This window comes from Gopherus evgoodei, chromosome 3 (genome assembly GCF_007399415.2).
Source record: "Gopherus evgoodei ecotype Sinaloan lineage chromosome 3, rGopEvg1_v1.p, whole genome shotgun sequence".
Classification (NCBI taxonomy): Eukaryota; Metazoa; Chordata; order Testudines; family Testudinidae; genus Gopherus; species Gopherus evgoodei.
The window spans coordinates 129,599,092-129,618,330 of NC_044324.1; the positions used below are offsets into that span (position 1 = coordinate 129,599,092).

The window sequence follows — 19,239 nt, forward strand, 5'->3', positions numbered from 1 at the left end:
CTTAGGTTTGTTGTGTGGATATGTCTACATGGCAATTAAAAACCCATAGCTGGACTGTGCCAGCTCACTCGGGCTCAGGCTAAAGGATATTTAATTATGGAGTAGACTTTGGTGTCAGGCTAGAGCCTGGGCTCTAGGACCCTGTGCGGTGGTTAGGATCCTACAGCTGGAGCCTGAATGTCTATACTGCAATTAAACAGCCTCTTAGCCTGAGCGCCGGAAGCCCAAGTCAGCTGGGACAAGCCAGCCGCTGGTATTTAATTGCGGCGTAGACCTATCCCTTGATGGCTGTATTCTTGTTTTGATTGAGGTGATAAGTGTACATTCTGAGTAGCTGGAAAGGTATGTGAGAGTGTAGGTGGATTAAAAAAGGAGTGATTATGGAGGGACAGTGAAGCAGAGTGGAGTGCAAACTATTGGAAGAGGCAAGGAACAGGAGCACAAGCAGAAAAGGAATGGTTCCAAGGATACAGTGCTGTGAGGTTAGCAAAATGTAATTGTGTGGCAGTATGGACAGAGCAACTTCTGGCAAAAGTTCTACTTGTTTTCACTGCCTATCTAATATTGCTGCATGTGTGTAAACGACTACCGATCCTGATACAGAACAGCTATGTACTAATATGCTCAGTAAGCAGATTCACCTGTGCACCGGAGAAACAATGTATGGACAGTGGTGGGAGTTTGTTAAAACTCTACCTGTTCACTCCAAGTGTCACAGCCTCAATGCTTGCAAGAATATTTACACTTCAGAGCCTACCGCCACAGGCCATAGTGGTGCTGGCACTAAGATGATACCTCAAGCACCAATACTTTGAGGAGGGTTAAGTGACTTGATTTAGTTTATAACATAAAGTCTGCATAGGTGTGATCTGTTATGTGCACTATTTTGTTTATTCTAGCACCTTTGACAAGTCGCTGGTATATATTTATGTAATACATTGTTGCTTGAATCTTTTGTCAAAAGATCTATCTTGGAAAGGGGAGAGAGAGAAAAAAACGGAGAGCATTTAAGCATGTCCTTTTAGAGAAGAAGCAAACAATTAAAAAAAAGGGGGCTGAATGTACCTGTTAAGCACTGAAAGTTTTTGCAATTGCATCACAAACATTAGAACTCGTTAGTTAATTTCATCGTACAAAATGGCATTCCTCTTGGGAAGCACACCTTAGAATTGGGGTGGGATTTTTTTTCTTCATAATTCTACTTCTTGGTCAGCTGATCAGAACAGTTCCTGCAGTAGGTTAGGCTCGTGCCTACTCAAAATAAATGTCCTCCATTAAAACTTTTGCTTTATTTATTTATTTTGAAACTAGATATTACAGAATTGTGATTGTCACTGGGATATACATTCATAAATTGCAGTATCTGATTTCCTTGGACATTCTTGTTGAGAATAAAGTTTCTTGGGTACTAAAAGTGATACTTTGCAAATAGATCTGAGCACTTCTATTAACTGTGTGGTAAAAAGATTGGTAATATTGAGCCAGGTTTGTGGGTGAGGACTCCACTTCTATTGAGGTTAGTGTGCGACTGTAACCTTGCTTGGTTTCGTATGTTTCCACCTCCTGACTCATATATCTGCTTTGCTTGGCTCTTCTAACAGATGCCGCCTCAGTATGTTCAGCAAGGTGTAAGTGGCTACTGCCAACAGGGCCAACAGCCATATTACAACCAGCAACCGCAACCTCAGCATCTGCCGCCCCAGGCCCAGTATCTGTCGCAGGCCCAGCAGAGGTACCAGACACAGCAGGTAAGCATAGTCACCCGCTGCTCACAACTACAACATTGCTCTGATTTAAAAAAATGCAACGTGTAGAAGATGGAATATTGTCCAACTGGGTACTATTCCAAAAGCAAAAACAAAAACAAAAATAATAACAAAAACCACCCCAAACCCCATTCTCCTATTTACTGTAAACTTAAAACAAGGCCACAGTGCTCTTGGAAAGTGTTGGTATATACAGGTATATCTGTTTCAAGCTTTGCTTGCTGTCTGTATGAATTTAGAATAAAGCTAGTCCTACATTCCTCTTCAACTATCCCCCCCTTTTTAAAAAGAGGTAACATACTTCATTGATTTCATGTAAGTATAGGTCATAGACTTCCACATGTCTTGTTTTAAAATTCTTTGCAAGGCATTCTGGTGGTGCCTCCCAGCTGATGTGATCACAGTTGGTTTTAAAACAAGAATAGGTAGAGCTGCTTCTTCAGGGGAGCTGGTGGGGAAGAAAATACATTTAAAACAGCACTTCACTTTCCTCATTCCGCACATCCATTTAGCTGTGTTAAATAACCCGAGTTCCATGCCAGTTACTGTTTTGTGTTTATACCCAGCCATGGCACACACATGAAACATTTATTTTCATTGAAGCTGCTACAAATATGGCAGCATTTATTGGCTCGATTTTATTTTTTAAAGACAGTCTTGTTTTAAAATATGATTGGGAGCAATAATGGCTGGCTTAATATGCTAGAACTTGAGGAATGCCTGTGTGAGGCATCCTGGAGTGAAGAGACCTTGGGTGCCCTTAGTTCCTGTAGCTGTACTTGTAGACTTAAGTTCCAAATATAGTCCCAGCAATGTTAACCGCAGAGGGACTGTCTACCTGGGAGAGGAAGGAAGACAAGAGGAAAATGAAACCAAAATATATCCAGTGTCCTCAGGGATCTAACTAAATTGATCTGCTAAAGACTAGGTGCCTCTGGAAGAACTGTGCAGTATCATCACTCTCAGCAGTTCACTGGTGGACGATCCCTCAGGCACAGTTACTTAGCATACCAGGATAATACTGGGGCAGGGGAGAAATATTTGCTCATGATAAAAATACACTAACAAACTAACAAAAGTGAAACAAACTAACAAAAGAAGCCATATGTAGCTCGAGTGCTGTTGTCCTCCATACTCCGATTTTAAAGTAAGATTAAAATATTTTTACTGCTTTATTAAAATTAGATAAACAGATTATTAAAACAAATGTCATTGGAAATAAATTCATTTTAATTAAAACTGCATCATTTATTAAATACAATTTTTAGGCATACCAGCCGTGCAGTTGTAAGCAGCCCCACCCCTCCATCATTTCGGTGACTTTAAACATGTAACTGTGATTTCAAATATGAAACTGTAGTTCTGTCTTTAAATTTAATTTTCCTCTTTCTCTCCATTTTCATGGACATTAAACACATGATTTCTCAACCTCTGATGGGAAATTTTGATTCTGTTGATGTAAAAACTTTAACTAAATTAGCAGGCAGAGACATAGTAATACAGCACATGGTGATCTGTGGTTTGAAGTTAATAAGAGCACTGCCAATAAGAACCCACAGCTCTGCATGTCCACATATCTCCAATCAGCCGCCTGACAAACAGAATCAGTTTGTGGCTGCCCGGACGCTTGATCATATGTTGAATTGTTGTCACTTGAGCATGTAACTTAAACATTTTAATCTGTTTAAAAATCATACACTTGTTGAACATTACACAAAGTGTATATATCTAATAACAAGTAATCTGGTTATCCCGATGGTGCATGGCCCATTGATGATCCCTGCCACTCTGCCCTGTGCAGTGAAATTTTGTGCAGTTGTTTTTGTATACCTCAAAAAAGTAAGGAGATTACATAGAAGAAGGTTAGGGGAAGGGGTTGAGTGGAGAGAGAGAAATGGCACCCAAACTGGGATTGTGCCTCTGGCTGAATATTTGGCCACTACGAGGATTCGAACTCCTGTGTAACTCAGCTGCTTGGGATGAGTTCTTCCAATGGGTTTCTGTGTATCACACTTAAGTGTGTCATGTTTCCATGTGGTGTCTACTCCACACAGAGGTTAAGAACATATGACTTGAACCACCTAAGGGAGTGATGCCTTTAGATAAAGTGATTGAGGCCTGTGATTTTGGTACTGAAGTTCGAGAGTTCTATCTCCACAGAAGATCTCTGGTGGGATTATTACAGAGTGGTGGGTAACATTACATACGAAGATACTAGCAAAAGCTTGGAAGGTGTAGTTTAACTTTTCCTGATGAAACAGTTCAGTAACTCCTAATTCTTTTGAAAGTGTGATTTAAAAAAAAAATGTATTTCTTCTTTTAGTGCTGGGCCCTGCATGTATTCTACATGTGGATATGCATGTGTACCATGCCCCTGAAATCAGAGAGTTCTAGCAAGTAGTGTCTGTTGGGCTGCACCTGCACAGTTGCTCTGATACTGGCAGTTTGGAGCAGGAGAAGAGGCAGTGTAGACCGATGCCTCTTCAGTTCCTTCTTACCACCGCATCGCCTGAGTTAGACTCCACTATGTCTGAAGCTACATCCATCTTTATTATTCAAACCCTATTGTAAACATATATTGTAAATAGTTTCTTTTAGTATTCTTTGTAGTGTTAGGATTAATGTTTTAGTCTAGTTACTGTAGTTTGGTTCTCTCCACCTTGAGGAGTTTTTCCCTGCAGACAAAGGCTATGCCTACAGTTCCAGCATTTAAGAACTGGATCTCCTGCTCCCTGGCCCCCGCTCCTGCTTTGTGAGTGTTGACTACCAACATTGCCTTTACTGCTTTGGAGAGGCTCACATCTCCGCTAAGTGCAGCATTTGTCGTGCCTTCCCTCTCTGAACATGTGAGGGATGAGAGCTCTCACTACAGAAGCATCTCATGGAGAAGAATATGAGATCTCAGTCAGCCCTGAGCCAGGGAGACACCCCTTCCCTCCCTTACAATGGCCTGAGTCCATAGACAGTGTCCCTCCAAGCATGAGCTCTGGATCTGAGGCCAGAGATGCTAAGCCCAAAGAATTGTTACCAAGGACTTCTTATGAGAGTAAAGGACACTCTCAGAAACACAAGGATAAATCTGCTCCTAAATGGAAAGATCCTTCCCCGATTTCATCCAAGTTGAGTGAGTCCTCATCACAGGTCCTGAGGCTTTAGGTTCATTCAGATCTGCTGGATGTGAGAGTATGGCATGAAGGAGTAAGGACCCATGAGTACTGACTTTGTTTCAACATAGGAGGACTGGACTAGATGACCTCTCAAGGTCCCCTCCCATCCTGTGATTCCATAAGCTCAAGGATAGCCTCCCACCATCACAGTCCAAGAGTGCCAAGCTAGACTATGTTCTGGCACTGGCCTGCTTCCATAAGGAACCAGTGTCCACCGTAACTAGGGATATGCCAGATCTGGTGGTCTTGACCATCAGAACATGCTGCACTCCGGGATATCCCAAAACCTAAACCTCCCCAGAGGATATCTTTATCCTACCTTATTTGCAACGTCCTCACTTTTTGTCTACAACCCTAATCAGAGACATCTGAGGAAGAAACCGCCTTGAGGAGACCGTAGTACTCCTCTATTCCACCCAGCTGGAGCGTTCGTCTACCATTACCAGTGGCTTTGCTGGTTGAACTGGAACCCCTCTTCTTGTCTGCCGTGTCGGAGGTTCCAGATGGAACATCACCTTCACATAGGGAGGCTAGCCTGGACAGAGGCTCCTGAAGGTCTAGGATCATTCCTCCTCTCAGATGTGACTAACCAGGGGAACGATGGTACCCAATGCCATGGGGTCCCCCTCTAGTGATCAACCCTTCATACTGGCATTGTTGGGATTCATGGATCCCTGTGCTAGACACCCAGGATCTGTGCACGAATCCCACCTACCCTTGCCTAACTCCCTCTGTTGAACTATAAGGGAGAAGAAATTGAGCTGGATCCACCAGGACAGACAGTTGCAACAGATCTGTCCTTCTCCTTGCCAGATGAGGCAGTTGCCCCCATCTTTGCCATCCTTGCCTGATGGCTACAGACAATATCGAGAGCTCCTGCAGATGGGGGCAACAGACCTCCAGATCCAACTCAAGGAGGTACAGGCTATTCAGTATAGGCTCCTGGACATTCTCCAGCCTTTGCTCCTTGCCAGCTGGCCCTTCCAATGACAAGGCCATTATGGAACCAGCGAGGGAAGTTTGGCATATTCCTGTTTGCTGCATTCCCACCCCAAAAAAGGCTGACAGCTGTTATCTTGTACCAGCCAGGGAGCAGAGTTCCTGTTTACATGCCCAGCACCCAACTTTTTGGTGATGCAAGCAGCCATTTAGAGAGAGAAGTTGCAGCATCCCAAGACAATACTCACTGGTAAGGGTGCTAAACACCTTGATCTCCTAGGAAGGAAAGTATTTTCTTTCCTCAACCTTTAGTTTTGAATTTCTAACTTCCAGGCCCTGTTAGCAAAGTATGATTTCACCAACTACTCCAAATCCTTGGACTATAAAGACAAGTTTCATCAGAGGACAGAGCCCAATTCCAAGCCCTCCATGATCAGGGCAGACTGGTAGCTAAAGCATCTCTTCAGGCTGCAGTGGCTGACATTGGTTTGAGAGGGATAGCTTCAGCATAGGCTCCATAGGCTCAGGAGGCATGAGTCTTGGCTCTACTTCTTGTGGTTCCTCCGGGAGGTACAAAATACCACGGAGGATCTACCCTTTGATGAGGTTAACTTATTAAGTGAAAAAAACCGGAGTCCTTTCACTCGCTCCAAGACTCCATAATAATTCTCCATTCCCTTGGCATTTATACCTTATCTGCAAAGAGGAAACACCATAAACAAGTGTACAGGCCAAGACCGCCCCCATAACCATTCTATGAGCAGCGCCTTTACGAACTTTATCGTGCAAATGCCAGAGGGTACAGAGACTCTGGTACACAGCTTCCTCCACATCTAGTGCCGCTGATCAACCCCGACCATTATCTGGGGGACATTTGAGAACCATGTTCTGCTGCTGATTCCATCCTACCCTGCCCCCAAACTTTGGTGACTGCCTTGTCCTCTTCACTCATAATGGGAGGGCAATAACAATGGACAGGTAGATGTTAGAGAGAATTCAGTTTGGCTACTTGATCGAGTTTGTATCACCTCTCCATCACAAACTCCCTACCTGGCGTGTGTTCAGGGACCACTGTCACAGCGAGGTCCCTCCATTAGGAGGTAGATTCTCTTCTTTTGCCCAGATCTAAAGAGCATGTGCCACCTTAACATCAAGGAAAAGGATTCTAGTTGCCATATTTTTTAGATCCCAGGAAAAGTGGAGGATGGAGACCAGTTCTCAGTCTACTCCAACAGAAAGTCTATTTTTGAAAATCAAAATTCTGCATGGTCTCCTTGGCATCAATAATCCCCTCTCTGGAGGGGAGGGGCTCCTGGTTTGAGGCTCTTGGCACAAAAAATGCTTACTTTCATGTGGCTATTTGCCCATCCCACAGAAGGTTCCTCAGATTCCTGGTAGGACAAGTACAATACCAGTTCAGAGTGCTTCTGTTCAGACTTGCTATAGCACTCAAGGTCTTCTCAGTGTTGTCAGCCCAGATGAGATGAAACAGCTGTATCATCTTTCCATATCTGAATAGCTGACTCCTGATGGGCATATCCAGCAAAGAGGTTCAGTTGGCACCTCTGTTCCTACTCTGTCTGCTGTCTTCCTTGGGAAATTACGTCATCAAATAAAAGTCCACATTGACTCCCACAAAGACCATAGACTTTATAGGAGCAATCCTAGACTCAATGGCAGGAGGGGCTTACCTCCCTATCGAAAGATTCCAAACCATAAACAACTTAGTAAGACAAGTTATCCTTTAGACCTTGGACCACAGTCAAGGTTTGTCTTCCCATATGAGGCCATATGATCTCATATACTTATATAACACCATAGACCAGTGTTTCCCAAAATTGGAGCGCCGCTTGTTTAGGGAAAGCCCCTGGCGGGCCGGGCCGGTTTGTTTACCTGCCGCGTCCGCAGTTTCGGCCAATCGCGGCTCCCACTGGCCACGGTTCGCTGCTCCAGGCCAATGGGCGCTGCTGGAAGCGGCAGCCAGTACGTCCTTCCAACAGCCCCCATTGGCCTGGAGCAGCGAATCGCAGCCAGTGGGAGCTGTGATCGGCCAAACCTGCAGACACGGCCGGTAAACAAACCGGCCCGCCAGGGGTTTTCCCTAAACAAGCGGCGCCCCAATTTTGGGAAACACTGCCATGGACAATCACACCATACAGGGCATTTGGACATCTAGAGGCCAGGATGCATGTCAGCCTACTAGAACTGACTGCAGTCTGCCTAACCTTCTATGCATTCCTTCCACTCATTTGGTCTGGCTGTACCCAGATAATGTCAGACAACATGATGACTATTTTCTACAAGGACAAGTTGGAGCAAAATTCTTTCCTTTTTGTGTAAAAGTGGTTCTCGGCAACTTACCTATTAAGTGTGCAGACTCTGTTGGACAATCTCAGCAGACACTTCTGCACAGACCACAAATGGAAGATGCACAATTCCATCCTGAATGAGATCTTCACCCAGGGCAGGATGCTTTCCTGGGACCTGTTCCCCACCCAGACAAACAAGATATTGTCCCTGTACTGCTCCTGTGCAGCTATGGATCAGCAATTCCCTTCTCCTATTTTGGACAGATCATATGAGGTTTGCCTCTTCTTCCATCCCACTGATACTACAAGTTCTATGAAGGATTTGCTACAGCAAAGATCAGGTCTTTATCATCATATCCAGCTGGCCTAGACTGTTTTGGTTTTCAGACCTTCTGCATTTGTCAATGCAATGAGCTTTCCATCAGCCTCTGACCCTTTCCACCTCTGTTCACTCAAGAGAATTGCAAGACCAGACGTCTCAACCCAGGCCCCCTTCATCTCATGGCCTGGTATTCGGATGGATGTGAGACCAAAACCATTCATGTTCAGAAGCTGTTTTGTCTCCATGAGAAAATGCAGGTCCACCTTGCAACAATCAGCACCTTCCATCCTCCAGCTGAAGACTATGCTCTTTTTACTTATCCAGCAACAATCAGATTCCTGAAGGGCTTCATCAGAACTTTCCCACTGGTGGCAAAACGAACACTGCAATGGGATTTTAATTTTGCTCTTTCAGTGCTTACAAGCCCTCCCTTTGAAATGCTAGCCACCTGCTACCTGTCCTACCTCTCCATGAGGGTTGCCTTTCTAGTAGCCATCACATCAGCTAGAACGGTGAGTGAACAGAGAGCACTTATAGCAGATCTACCATATACCAAATTTCATAAGAAGAATGTTTCCCTTCACCTCCACCTGAAATGTATCCCTAAGGTAATTTCTGAGTTTCACGTGAATTAACCTATTCACTTCATGGTTTTCTTTCCAAAACCTTATGCTTCCGACAAGGAGAGAAGACTTCACTCTCAATGTCTGTCAGGCTTTGACTTTCTATCTGTAGAGAATGAAATCAATTAGAAAGATGTGTCAGTTTTAGATGGTCCATAGACTGCTTTGAGAGAGTCATAGAACATCCTTGTGTTGTTTGTATCTGCATAATGCTGTACTTCTGCAGCTTTCCTCTCCAATCACTCATCCTGCATTCTCCTAGTTCAGACTGGGCCTTGCTCTGTAGATACTTAAACCTGTCTTTCTTTGAGATGGAAGTGAGTTCATTCTGCCATTCAATAAATGCTTTCTGCTTGTCACTTAGGAGTTTGGAGATGTCCTTGCTGTTCTCATCAAACCAATCTTGGTGTACTCTTTTCTTTGGCCTCAGCACTGATTTAGCTGTGTCACTAATCACACGTTTAAACTGGTTCAGTTTTTCTGATGGGGTGCCAGTGATTGGCAGGCATGAAAAAAGCTTGTAATCGGAAACTGCTGAACCTACACCTGATAGTTGGCGTGCTTGAGCTGCATTGGTAACCTCATTATGGGGATGGAAGGCAGATGTGACACTGTTGAGGATACTGCTGAAACTACACCTGATAGTTGGCGTGTTTGAGCTGCATCGGTAACCTCATTATGGGGATGGAAGGCAGATGTGACACTATTAAGGATACTTGAGACAGTACTTGGGCCTTTTCTAAAGACTGCAGGATACCTGCCCAGAAAAATGAGCTAGTGTTTGGAAGGAGCATTTAACAGGCTATAATTAGATGCTATTATCTTCCCCCTGGTTGTCTAAAATGGCATAGGAAGTCAAAGAGAGAATGGGTCTTCAAGATCTTCTGTACCACAGGACTCTCTGTTGCTTTTTACAGATTCAGACTAACACTGGATACTTGTGCCAGTCAAGACTCCCTTCCAGTGTGAAGTTCCAAGTTTATACTGAACTCACCAAGTTTATAAGGTTGCAATTAAATAATGGTGAATGTAACTTCTACTGCTTTGGGAGCCAACAAATTCCTTAAATGCAAAGATATGTCATAAAGAAACACTTTTACTGTCTCCAACTGTTGGCAGTGAGGAGCTATATCAAAGCATCTAAGAAAGTTACAAAGAAAGATGAGTAGGAAAATCTCATTGTTTTTATCTATACCTAAAACTTTTATCAGTCAAGGAATTAGTTGTTTGCAAACCTCAGAAAGACATGAAGTGTGTTACAATACACCTAAATGTAAGTAAGGCCTTGCCAGAATATGTCCTGATCAATTGCATGAGATGCTGTGACTTGGATAGAGAATGGTGGAGCTTTAGTAGATGATGTCCTGGTACTCTTTGGTCTTACACTAGAAACTGCATCTGTTTGAACAGTGAAGTATTTATTAGATGTGGATAGAAGCATGTTTTGCAGTTGCGTTAAGGGTAAATAAAACTATGTTGATAGTTGCACCATTTGCAAATGTGTTTGTGATGTAAATGTGTAGGATGGGGAAGAAGATAGACTTAAGATAAGAGGAAAAATAGTTGCTGATAATTTGGTTTGTTATAGTCTTATTTTCCTTGTTCTGCTTCTCTCTCTTCCTCCCCTTTTCAGTTATGGAAATGTATTTGTTTTGGAGAGTCTCAAACTGAAAAAGGTGGGAGAAGCTAGTGTTTATTCTGGCTAGATGATGGGCAGTTTTTTCCTCCTGCTTCTTCTAGGTGGAATCTTACAATACGATGTAATAGTATTTTATTGCAGGAAGGGGAAGAGATGAAAACTGATATGAAATTGCTGATAAATGTTTTATTTTTGCTTTTCTAGACAGAATACAACTGAGCCACGTTTAACACTTAATATTGTGCTTTGGAAGTGGTTCTCTTCTTCACTTCTCATGTATTGTTGAGGTGTGAAGCTGTTGCTTCTTTGCTAAGGCATCGATTCACTCATATGCAACATACAACATCATCAATAAAAGTAAATGGGCAAAGTAACTGGTGACTTTGCACTCTTCCTCTCTGTATGAGGAGGGCGGTAAGGAATTTGCTTAACAGTGGAAGAACAAGTTGGTTAAATCTTTGGTAAGCTGATTTTTTTTATTTTTTTATTTTTATTTTTTTTTGGTGGTATGGGAAGTGATTTGATAGTAATATCAACATGCTTTGCTGTATGGCGATAATGTCAGACAGCATCCATCATTACCTGTTAATTTCAGATTCCTACTGTGTAAAAACCGTGAAAGGAAGTGGTTTAACCAAGTTTATTATAGCTAGCAGATTCATTTACATTTACATTCATTGCCATTTGGCACATGGGAGCTCTGTTTTTACCTTTTAGTGTGTAAAAAAAAAAGGGGGGGGGAGAAAGGGCGGGGAGCAGAATACACTACACCAATACAACTGTTGCTCTTGGCAATGTTTTTTGTCTTGGAATGGCATATAAGTGAATAATTGCTGCAGCTATTTTTGCGACATTAAATCATTTGCAATGAGTAAAAGTGATATTTTGCTAAAGAATGTCATGTAAATGATAGTTTAAACTCTAGTAATTAAACAATTTTTTGTTAAGGTAGAGAGATATATAGTTCAGATTATTATGGTTTGCTAACTTTTAAACTAACTTTTAAAACAGGCATATATATTCTTGTTTATGTAGCATGTGTCTGTGGAAAAGATGATGTCTTTTTTGAGGTTTAGAGCAATATTCTTATGAATTGGTGGAAAATGTAAATTGTTTGACAGAGTGAAATGAAGCCATGAATCAGCGATAGACTCACCCTTATTTAAATTAAAACAACAGTTTTATTGTACACTTGTTGGCATATATGATGCCATTTTTTTTTAAATATTTTGAGGATTTTGTGTGTGTGTGAATTTCTAAATAGAGCAGTAGTAAACCAATCCCTTTTCTCACACTGCAGTCTTAATATTGAAAAGAAAAAAGTGGCAGGTGTTTGAGGTGTGGCATTTGTGTACACTGTTCTTGCAAGGCACTCTAGACAACAAAAGTTGTAAGGTGAAATGTGTATCTTGCGTTTTGCTCTTGTGTCTGTTGTGATTCAAAATCCTTAAAGTGACTATCAGGCTCAACATAAGGCTGTGTTTATTTTAAAAAAGGAAGAAGTTGTAACATCTAGTGATAGAACTTTTTTCACACAGATTTTGAAATCTAAACAACATTCTTTTTTCTCTACACATCTTAAATACTCTTTTATGATGATTTTCAACCCCAAATTACCAATATTGTATTCATGCATGAGAATCAAAGGGTCAAATTTTCAGGTTTATACAAATATATTGTGAAAGGGCATTTGTTTCTCCAGTTTATTGCAGATATGTAGGCACCTATGTGCTGCGTGGAATCACAGAAAAGATTGCCCACTTTAGAACATATTTTTGAAAATTTGGCCCAGAATGTGATATTACGTATTCTGTTCTAATGCCCAAGTTGTGTGATTATAATAAAACATCAACATAAATCATTGAAAATTGTATTAATAATGTAAAGTGGTTTTGGTACTATGGGTTAGAAAAATTTGTTTTTAATTACGATTTTTATTTAGACATTTGTCCTTTTAATTGTATCGTGTTTGGCATATTTAACTCTATTAACACAATCAAGCTGTTTGTGCCAGTGTGTAGATACATATGTATGTATACATACTGTGACAGACCCAGGCCTGTGGGGTGCAGAAGTCTGGTAGAGGGCAAATATACTGGTCACTGTTCACTGAGTGACCAGAGCAGGGTCTGCACTAGAGTAGTCAGGAACTTGCTAGAACCAATTAAGGCAGACAGGCTGATTAAGGCTGATTGACCAATCAAGGCAGGCTAATCAGGGCACCTGGGTTTTAAAAGGAGCTCTCTCCAGTCAGATGGGGAGGAGCCAGAGGAGAGGAAGTGCGTATGAGGAGCTGGGAGCAAGAGACACAAGGAGCTGAGACTGAGAGGGTGTGCTGCTAGAGGACTAAGGAGTACAAGCATTATCAGACACCAGGAGGAAGGTCCTGTGGTGAGGATAAAGAAGGTGTTTGGAGGAGGCCTTGGGGAAGTAGCCCAGGGAGGTGTAGCTGTCACACAGCTGTTACAGGAGACGCTATAGACAGCTGCAAATCCATAGGGCGCTGGGCTGGAACCCGGAGTAGAGGGCGGGCCCGGGTTCCCCCCAAACCTCCCAACTCCTGATTAGACACAGGAGGAGTTGATCCAGACTGTGGGGGAGATCACTGAGGTGAGCAAATCTGCCAATAAGCGCAGAACCCACCAAGGTAGAGGAGGAACTTTGTCACAACTGGTATCAGGAGTGGGATCTTGGTGTGCACAGCGCGGCAGAAGAAGGAGGGTGATTTAAAAAAAAAAAAAAGGTAGAGGGTTTATTTTTTTTCACCACAATGGAAGATTTAGTGTGGGCATTGATACAAGCTACGGCGGCCCAGCAGGAGGCTACCTGTGTCCAGGCAGCTGCCCAATAGGAGGCAGTGCAGCTGCAGCAAGAGACTAATCGCCTGCTGATGGACCAGGCTTCTCAAGACCAAGCTATGTTGCGAGAACTAGTTAACCAGGTAAAGACCCTTACAGACCTGAACCATGGCCATGATAGGACGCAGTTCATATGGGCCAGCCATTGAGTGCAGAAAATGACAAGAGAGGATGATGTAGAGGCATACCTTCTGGCCTTTGAGAGGACAGCCCTAGGAGAGGCCTGGCCTCGAGATCAGTGGTCTGGCATTCTTGCCCCATTCCTGTGTGGAGAGGCCCAGAAGGCTTACTATGATCTGCCTGAAGAGGCTGCAGCAGACTACCCCGAGCTGAAAGCAGAGATCCTGGCCAGATCCAGGGTAACGACTGCAGTGCTGGCCCAGCGGTATCACGAGTGGAGGTACCAGGAAAATAAAACCCCGCGGTCCCAATTGTATGACCTCGTGCATCTCGCATGAAAGTGGTTGTGAACGGAGTCCCGGAGTCCAGAAGAGATACTAGAGGTTCTGGTCATCGACCAATACATGAGGGGACTACCGCCAGACCTTCGTACCTGAGTAAGCCAGAACGAACCCTCCACCTACGATGAGGTTGTTGTACTGGTAGAGAGGCGAAGGACAGCGAGGGAGCTGACCCGACCAGTTAAGGAAGAAGCACCCCGGGTTAAACTAGCAGCAGTAAGCCCTACAGCTCGAGTGACGGGGCCACCAGGGAACCCAGGTGGAAAAAGGGAGGGGCTGAAGGCTCACCAGAAGCCACAAAGAGTCAGAGAACTGAGAGAGAAGAGGATCATGAGGTTGGACTGCCCAAACCAAGAGACTGGGGAATGCCTAGGGCTCCATACAGATGTTATGCCTGCAGGGAATGGGGACATATAGCTGCACAATGTCCCAATGCTGAGGAGCCGATGCAGTGTAACCTGGGGAACTGGGCAGACCCATGCTCCCTAATCCACCTTGTGGGGGTCTCACTAACCCCACATATGTACACCAGACCAGTAAAGCTAAATGGGATAGAGACCACAGCACTGGTTGATTCGGGGAGTGCTATCACGCTTGTCTTGGGGAAGCTTGTGAAGTGTAGTCAGTTGCTGCGGGCTAAGCGTACAGGGATAACATGCGTCCATGGGACAGTTGGTTATTACCCCACCATCCCAGTAAAACTCGAAATTCAGGGGAATACTACTGAGGTAGCAGCAGGTGTAGTCCCTGAACTCCCATACCCAGTGCTCATAGGGAGGGACTTCCCAGGGTTTGGAAACTTACTCCCAGTAGGAGGATTGGAGGAAAAGGGGGACTCTGAAGTTAGTGAGGCCTCCATAGTATACTGTCAACCCCTGGTTTTCTCTGAAGTATTCCCAGATTTATTTTCCATTCCCAGACATGGTAGAAAGTCGAAAAGGGAAAGGAGGGCAGCTAAGGCCTTGGGAACTCGAATACTGACTCAAAGCCAGAGGGTCGCTCTCGTAGGCAGGCGGACCCGAGCAGCTGAAAAGGAGGCCACTCCAGAGGGAGAAGCACCCGAGTCTGACCCCCACTCTAGCGTTTCTGAACCAGTAGAGGCAACAGAAACTGGGCCCCTAGATCTTGGGCAGATTTGTCCCGGAAGAGGAAATGTTGGACAAGACCAGGCCGAAGACCCAAGGTACGACAACATTAGGAAGGAGGTGACTGAAATAGATGGGGTCCCCGTGGAAGGGAAAAACCCAGGGACCAGGATCCTACTTCATAATGAAGAAGAATCTCTTATACTGGGTGGCACCAGTACAGGGGCAGAAGATACAGCAGATCTTAGTATCTTACAAACACCAGAATGCTGTATTAAGTCTTGCTCATAGTCACCTTTTTGGGGGGCATTTGGGCATAGAGAAGACCCTGGCACGAGTCCTATGACGATTCTTCTGGCCTGGAGTACATGAAGAAGTGTGGAGGTACTGTGCATCCTGCCCAGAGTGTCAGCTGTACAGTCCCCGTCCCCACCTGAGGGCATCTTTCGTACCCCTTCCCATCATAGAGGTCCCCTTTGAGCGAATAGTCATGGACCTAGTGGGACCCCTGGAGAAGACGGCTCGGAGCCACCAATATATACTTGTTGTTTTGGACTATGCTACTCGCTGCCCAGAAGCTGTCCCCCTGCGGAACACAGCCTCTAAAACGATAGCTAAAGAGCCGGTGGGGATCTTTGTCCGAGTAGGGCTACCAAAGGAGATATTAACAGACCAAGGAACCCCATTTTGTGTCAAAACTAATGAAGGACCTCTGTATGCTGCTCCACATACATACCCTGAGAACTTCAGTCTACCATCCGCAGACTGACGGATTGGTAGAAAGGTTTAACCGAACCCTCAAGGCTATGATAAGGAAGGTGGTAAGTCGGGACGGGAAGGATTGGGATGCCCTACTACCCTACCTTATGTTCGCTATCCGGGAGGTACCTCAGGCCTCAACTGGGTTTTCCCCCTTCGAGTTATTATATGGGTGTCATCCCCGTGGCATACTAGACATCGCCAAAGAGATCTGGGAAGAGGAACCCAATGAGGGGAGAAATATAATGGAATATGTAATACAGATGCGAGACTGGGTAGCCCGTGTCACCTCTGTTGTACGGGAACATTTGGAAAAGGCCCAGGAGGCCCAGAGAACCTATTACAATCGCCAGGCAAAAGTCCGACAGTTCCAACCAGGGGATCGGGTGATGGTGTTGGTACCCATGGCAGAAAGCAAGCTTCTGGCCCAATGGCAGGGGTCCTATGAGGTGGTTGAACACGTGGGAGAAGTAACCTACAAAGTGTGGCAGCCAGGATGCCGAAAACAAGAACAGATTTATCACATCAGCCTTCTGAAACCCTGACATGCACAAGAGGCATGCATAAGTATCCAAAAAGACCTAACCCAGGAAAACAAGCCTTCCAAATAGGTGAGAGCGTCTCCTGATTTTACACCAGATCAGAAGAATGAGGTGTCTGAGATGATCTTCCGGAACCAAGATGTGTTCTCAACAAAACCGGGTTGAACAACCGAGATGTATCACCACATCGTAACGAACCCTGGGGCCGGAATAACAGTGAGGCCCTATCGGGTGCCAGTGGCCAAAAGGGAGGAAATAAAAGCAGAAGTAAAAAAAATGCTGGAGTTGGGGATCATCGAAGAATCCCACAGTCAGTGGTCCAGCCCAATCATGCTGATGCCCAAACCTGATGGCACCACAAGGTTTTGCAATGAATTCCAGTGACTAAATGAAGTATCCCAGTTTGACGCGTACCCCATACCTTGCATAGATGAGCTAGTGGACCGTCTGGGTAATGCCTGGTACTTGACTACTCTAGACTTGACAAAGGGGTACTGGCAGATTCCCCTTGCGGAAGATGCAAAGGAAAAGACTGCGTTCTCTACACCAGAGGGTCTTTTTCAATATACTGTCCTCCCTTTTGGACTACATGGGGTCCCAGCTACTTTCCAACGCCTCATGGATAAGCTGTTATGCTCGCATAACAGTTATGCTGCTGCCTACTTGGACGATGTGGTCATTCATACCCCAGACTGGGAAAGTCACCTAGAGAAGGTGGAGGCAGTCCTTGATACCTTCAGGCGAGCTGGCCTTACAGCAAACCCTGCCAAGTGCGCTGTAGGGTTTACGGAGGCCAGATATCTTGACTACATTGTGGGAAAAGGTTTGGTAAAACCCTAAGTGAACAAGTTGGGGGCCATCCAAAATTGGCCGCGACCAAGTCGCAAGAAACAAGTCCTGGCATTCCTAGGTGTAGTAGGGTATCACCGACGATTTATCCCCCACTTTGCCACAAGGGCAAGCCCCCTAACTGACCTAGTAAAAGCCCGTGGACCTGATCTGGTGAGGTGGTCTAACGCAGCAGAGGAAGAATTCACAGACCTAAGGACTGCCCTCTGCAGTAACTTTGTCACAGTACACATTCATAACATATGATGGTGTGGTAGAAGGGTTTTGTTGCCATGAGTTGCATTACTCACAAGTGTCAAAGCCATGACTGAGTTATGCAGATCATCCCAAATAAGTCCAGATAGAACCTTTATATCTCATTATCGTGTTTTTTTCTTTTTTTAAATAAAATTCTCAATTATTTACCAGAAATTAGCACAGAAGTTTCCTGTGTTTTGCACTGGAGTTGTGTAAAATTTTGGTTGAGTTTGTTTCAAAGTATTGGGAGCTTTTAATATGGTTTGAAATCATAATAAAAACACTTTCACCTATTGCCCTTTTCACTCTGCATATGTGCGTGTAAAATCATCAACTACAGTATGTATGGTTGTGTTTGATATTTGGTGTGTTGTTAACCACAAAACCTTCATGGCTTTACTTACATGTTAAGTGCACATATTTAGAATAACCACAATGCCTAAACTGTATTATTGCTGTCGTGAAATGTTGAGGTTATACTTAAATAGATCGTGTAAAAAAAAAAACACCTCTCCGTGTTATTTGTTTGTTTGTTTATTTAATTTCAATGTAAGGATGTACAAAGTAAGACAATTCCTTTAAGATATTCATTCCCAAATGCAAAATATTACAATTTTTCGCTTCTTCCATACTTTTCTTGGGTGGCTTTTGCAACCTTGAACTTCTGGTGCTTAACAAGCAGACAGCCGTCCAAAGCTGAGTGGCAATGTGAAATTTTCACTGAGATCTGTACACTACTGCCAGTGTTCCCAGCCTTGCTTCTGTGGAAATTGAGATTGGAGCGATGAAATTGTGTCCAGGAGAACTTTTTATAGAAGTGTATTGATATGTTGACATTATTGTTGCTGGTCTAATATTTCTGCATTGGATCAACAACAGTAAGGGGATGGTATTAAAACCTTGGGTGAAATCCTGGCTCTGTAGAAGTTAGTAGCATAACTCCCACTGATTTCAGTGGGGCCCAGGATTTCGTCCATCGACTTGTATACATACAGTTGCCTTCATCATGGCTCTGATCTCGGTTACACAGAAGTAGGGTAGGAAAGTTACGCTTTTTTTCTCTTTATGTCCTTGGAAGGGCATAATGATTTCAAGGAGGATTCGTCTTGCTATTGAGTTTAAACCCATGCAGTTAGATGATTATCCAGCTGGAGCCTTTGTCAGTCAGTCAGATTTCTGCTTCTGTAAAGTCTGTTTCATTAGCATGGAGGACTGCTGTAATACTAAATAAGTATTAATATGTCTATTTATTCCACTAACTAAGGTTGCCTACTCAGCGCTAGAATTCAGTGAAACCATGACTCCAGTTGTGCTAGGTCTTCCCCCATTAGTGGAGAAGGCTGACTCTCTGACTGTTCAGAGGTCATTCTGTTTAAATAGCACTTACAGTATATCCTGTATGATTGCAGTTGTGTCTCAATATCTTCATTAAACCCCATTTTTACTGCAGTGATTTATATCTCTGTTGTAACATCATCCCAAGTGCTGGCTTGTTAGACTCAGCAGGCTATCTTCCGGAATCAAGTAACCTGAAGGGATAGATGCAGGAAGAAATGAAAGTAGTGAGGAGAACCTTCTGCAAATTCAAACCTGACCTCAAAGACAAATTGTGGTAATATTATAGAACAGCAGACACATTAACGGAGGTATGTGGCAAGGGTTTAACTTCGCTGAAGGCATGGT

General features: G+C 43.9%; 1 protein-coding gene across 1 annotated transcript in view; it reads left to right on the forward strand.

The window, feature by feature from the left end:
* ARID1B (AT-rich interaction domain 1B) overlaps positions 1-19,239 on the forward strand; it is a 441,148-nt gene that overhangs the window by 94,590 nt on the left and 327,319 nt on the right. The window contains 1 exon segment of the mRNA XM_030556641.1: positions 1,602-1,748. Within this exon segment, the coding sequence (XP_030412501.1) occupies positions 1,602-1,748 (147 nt within the window).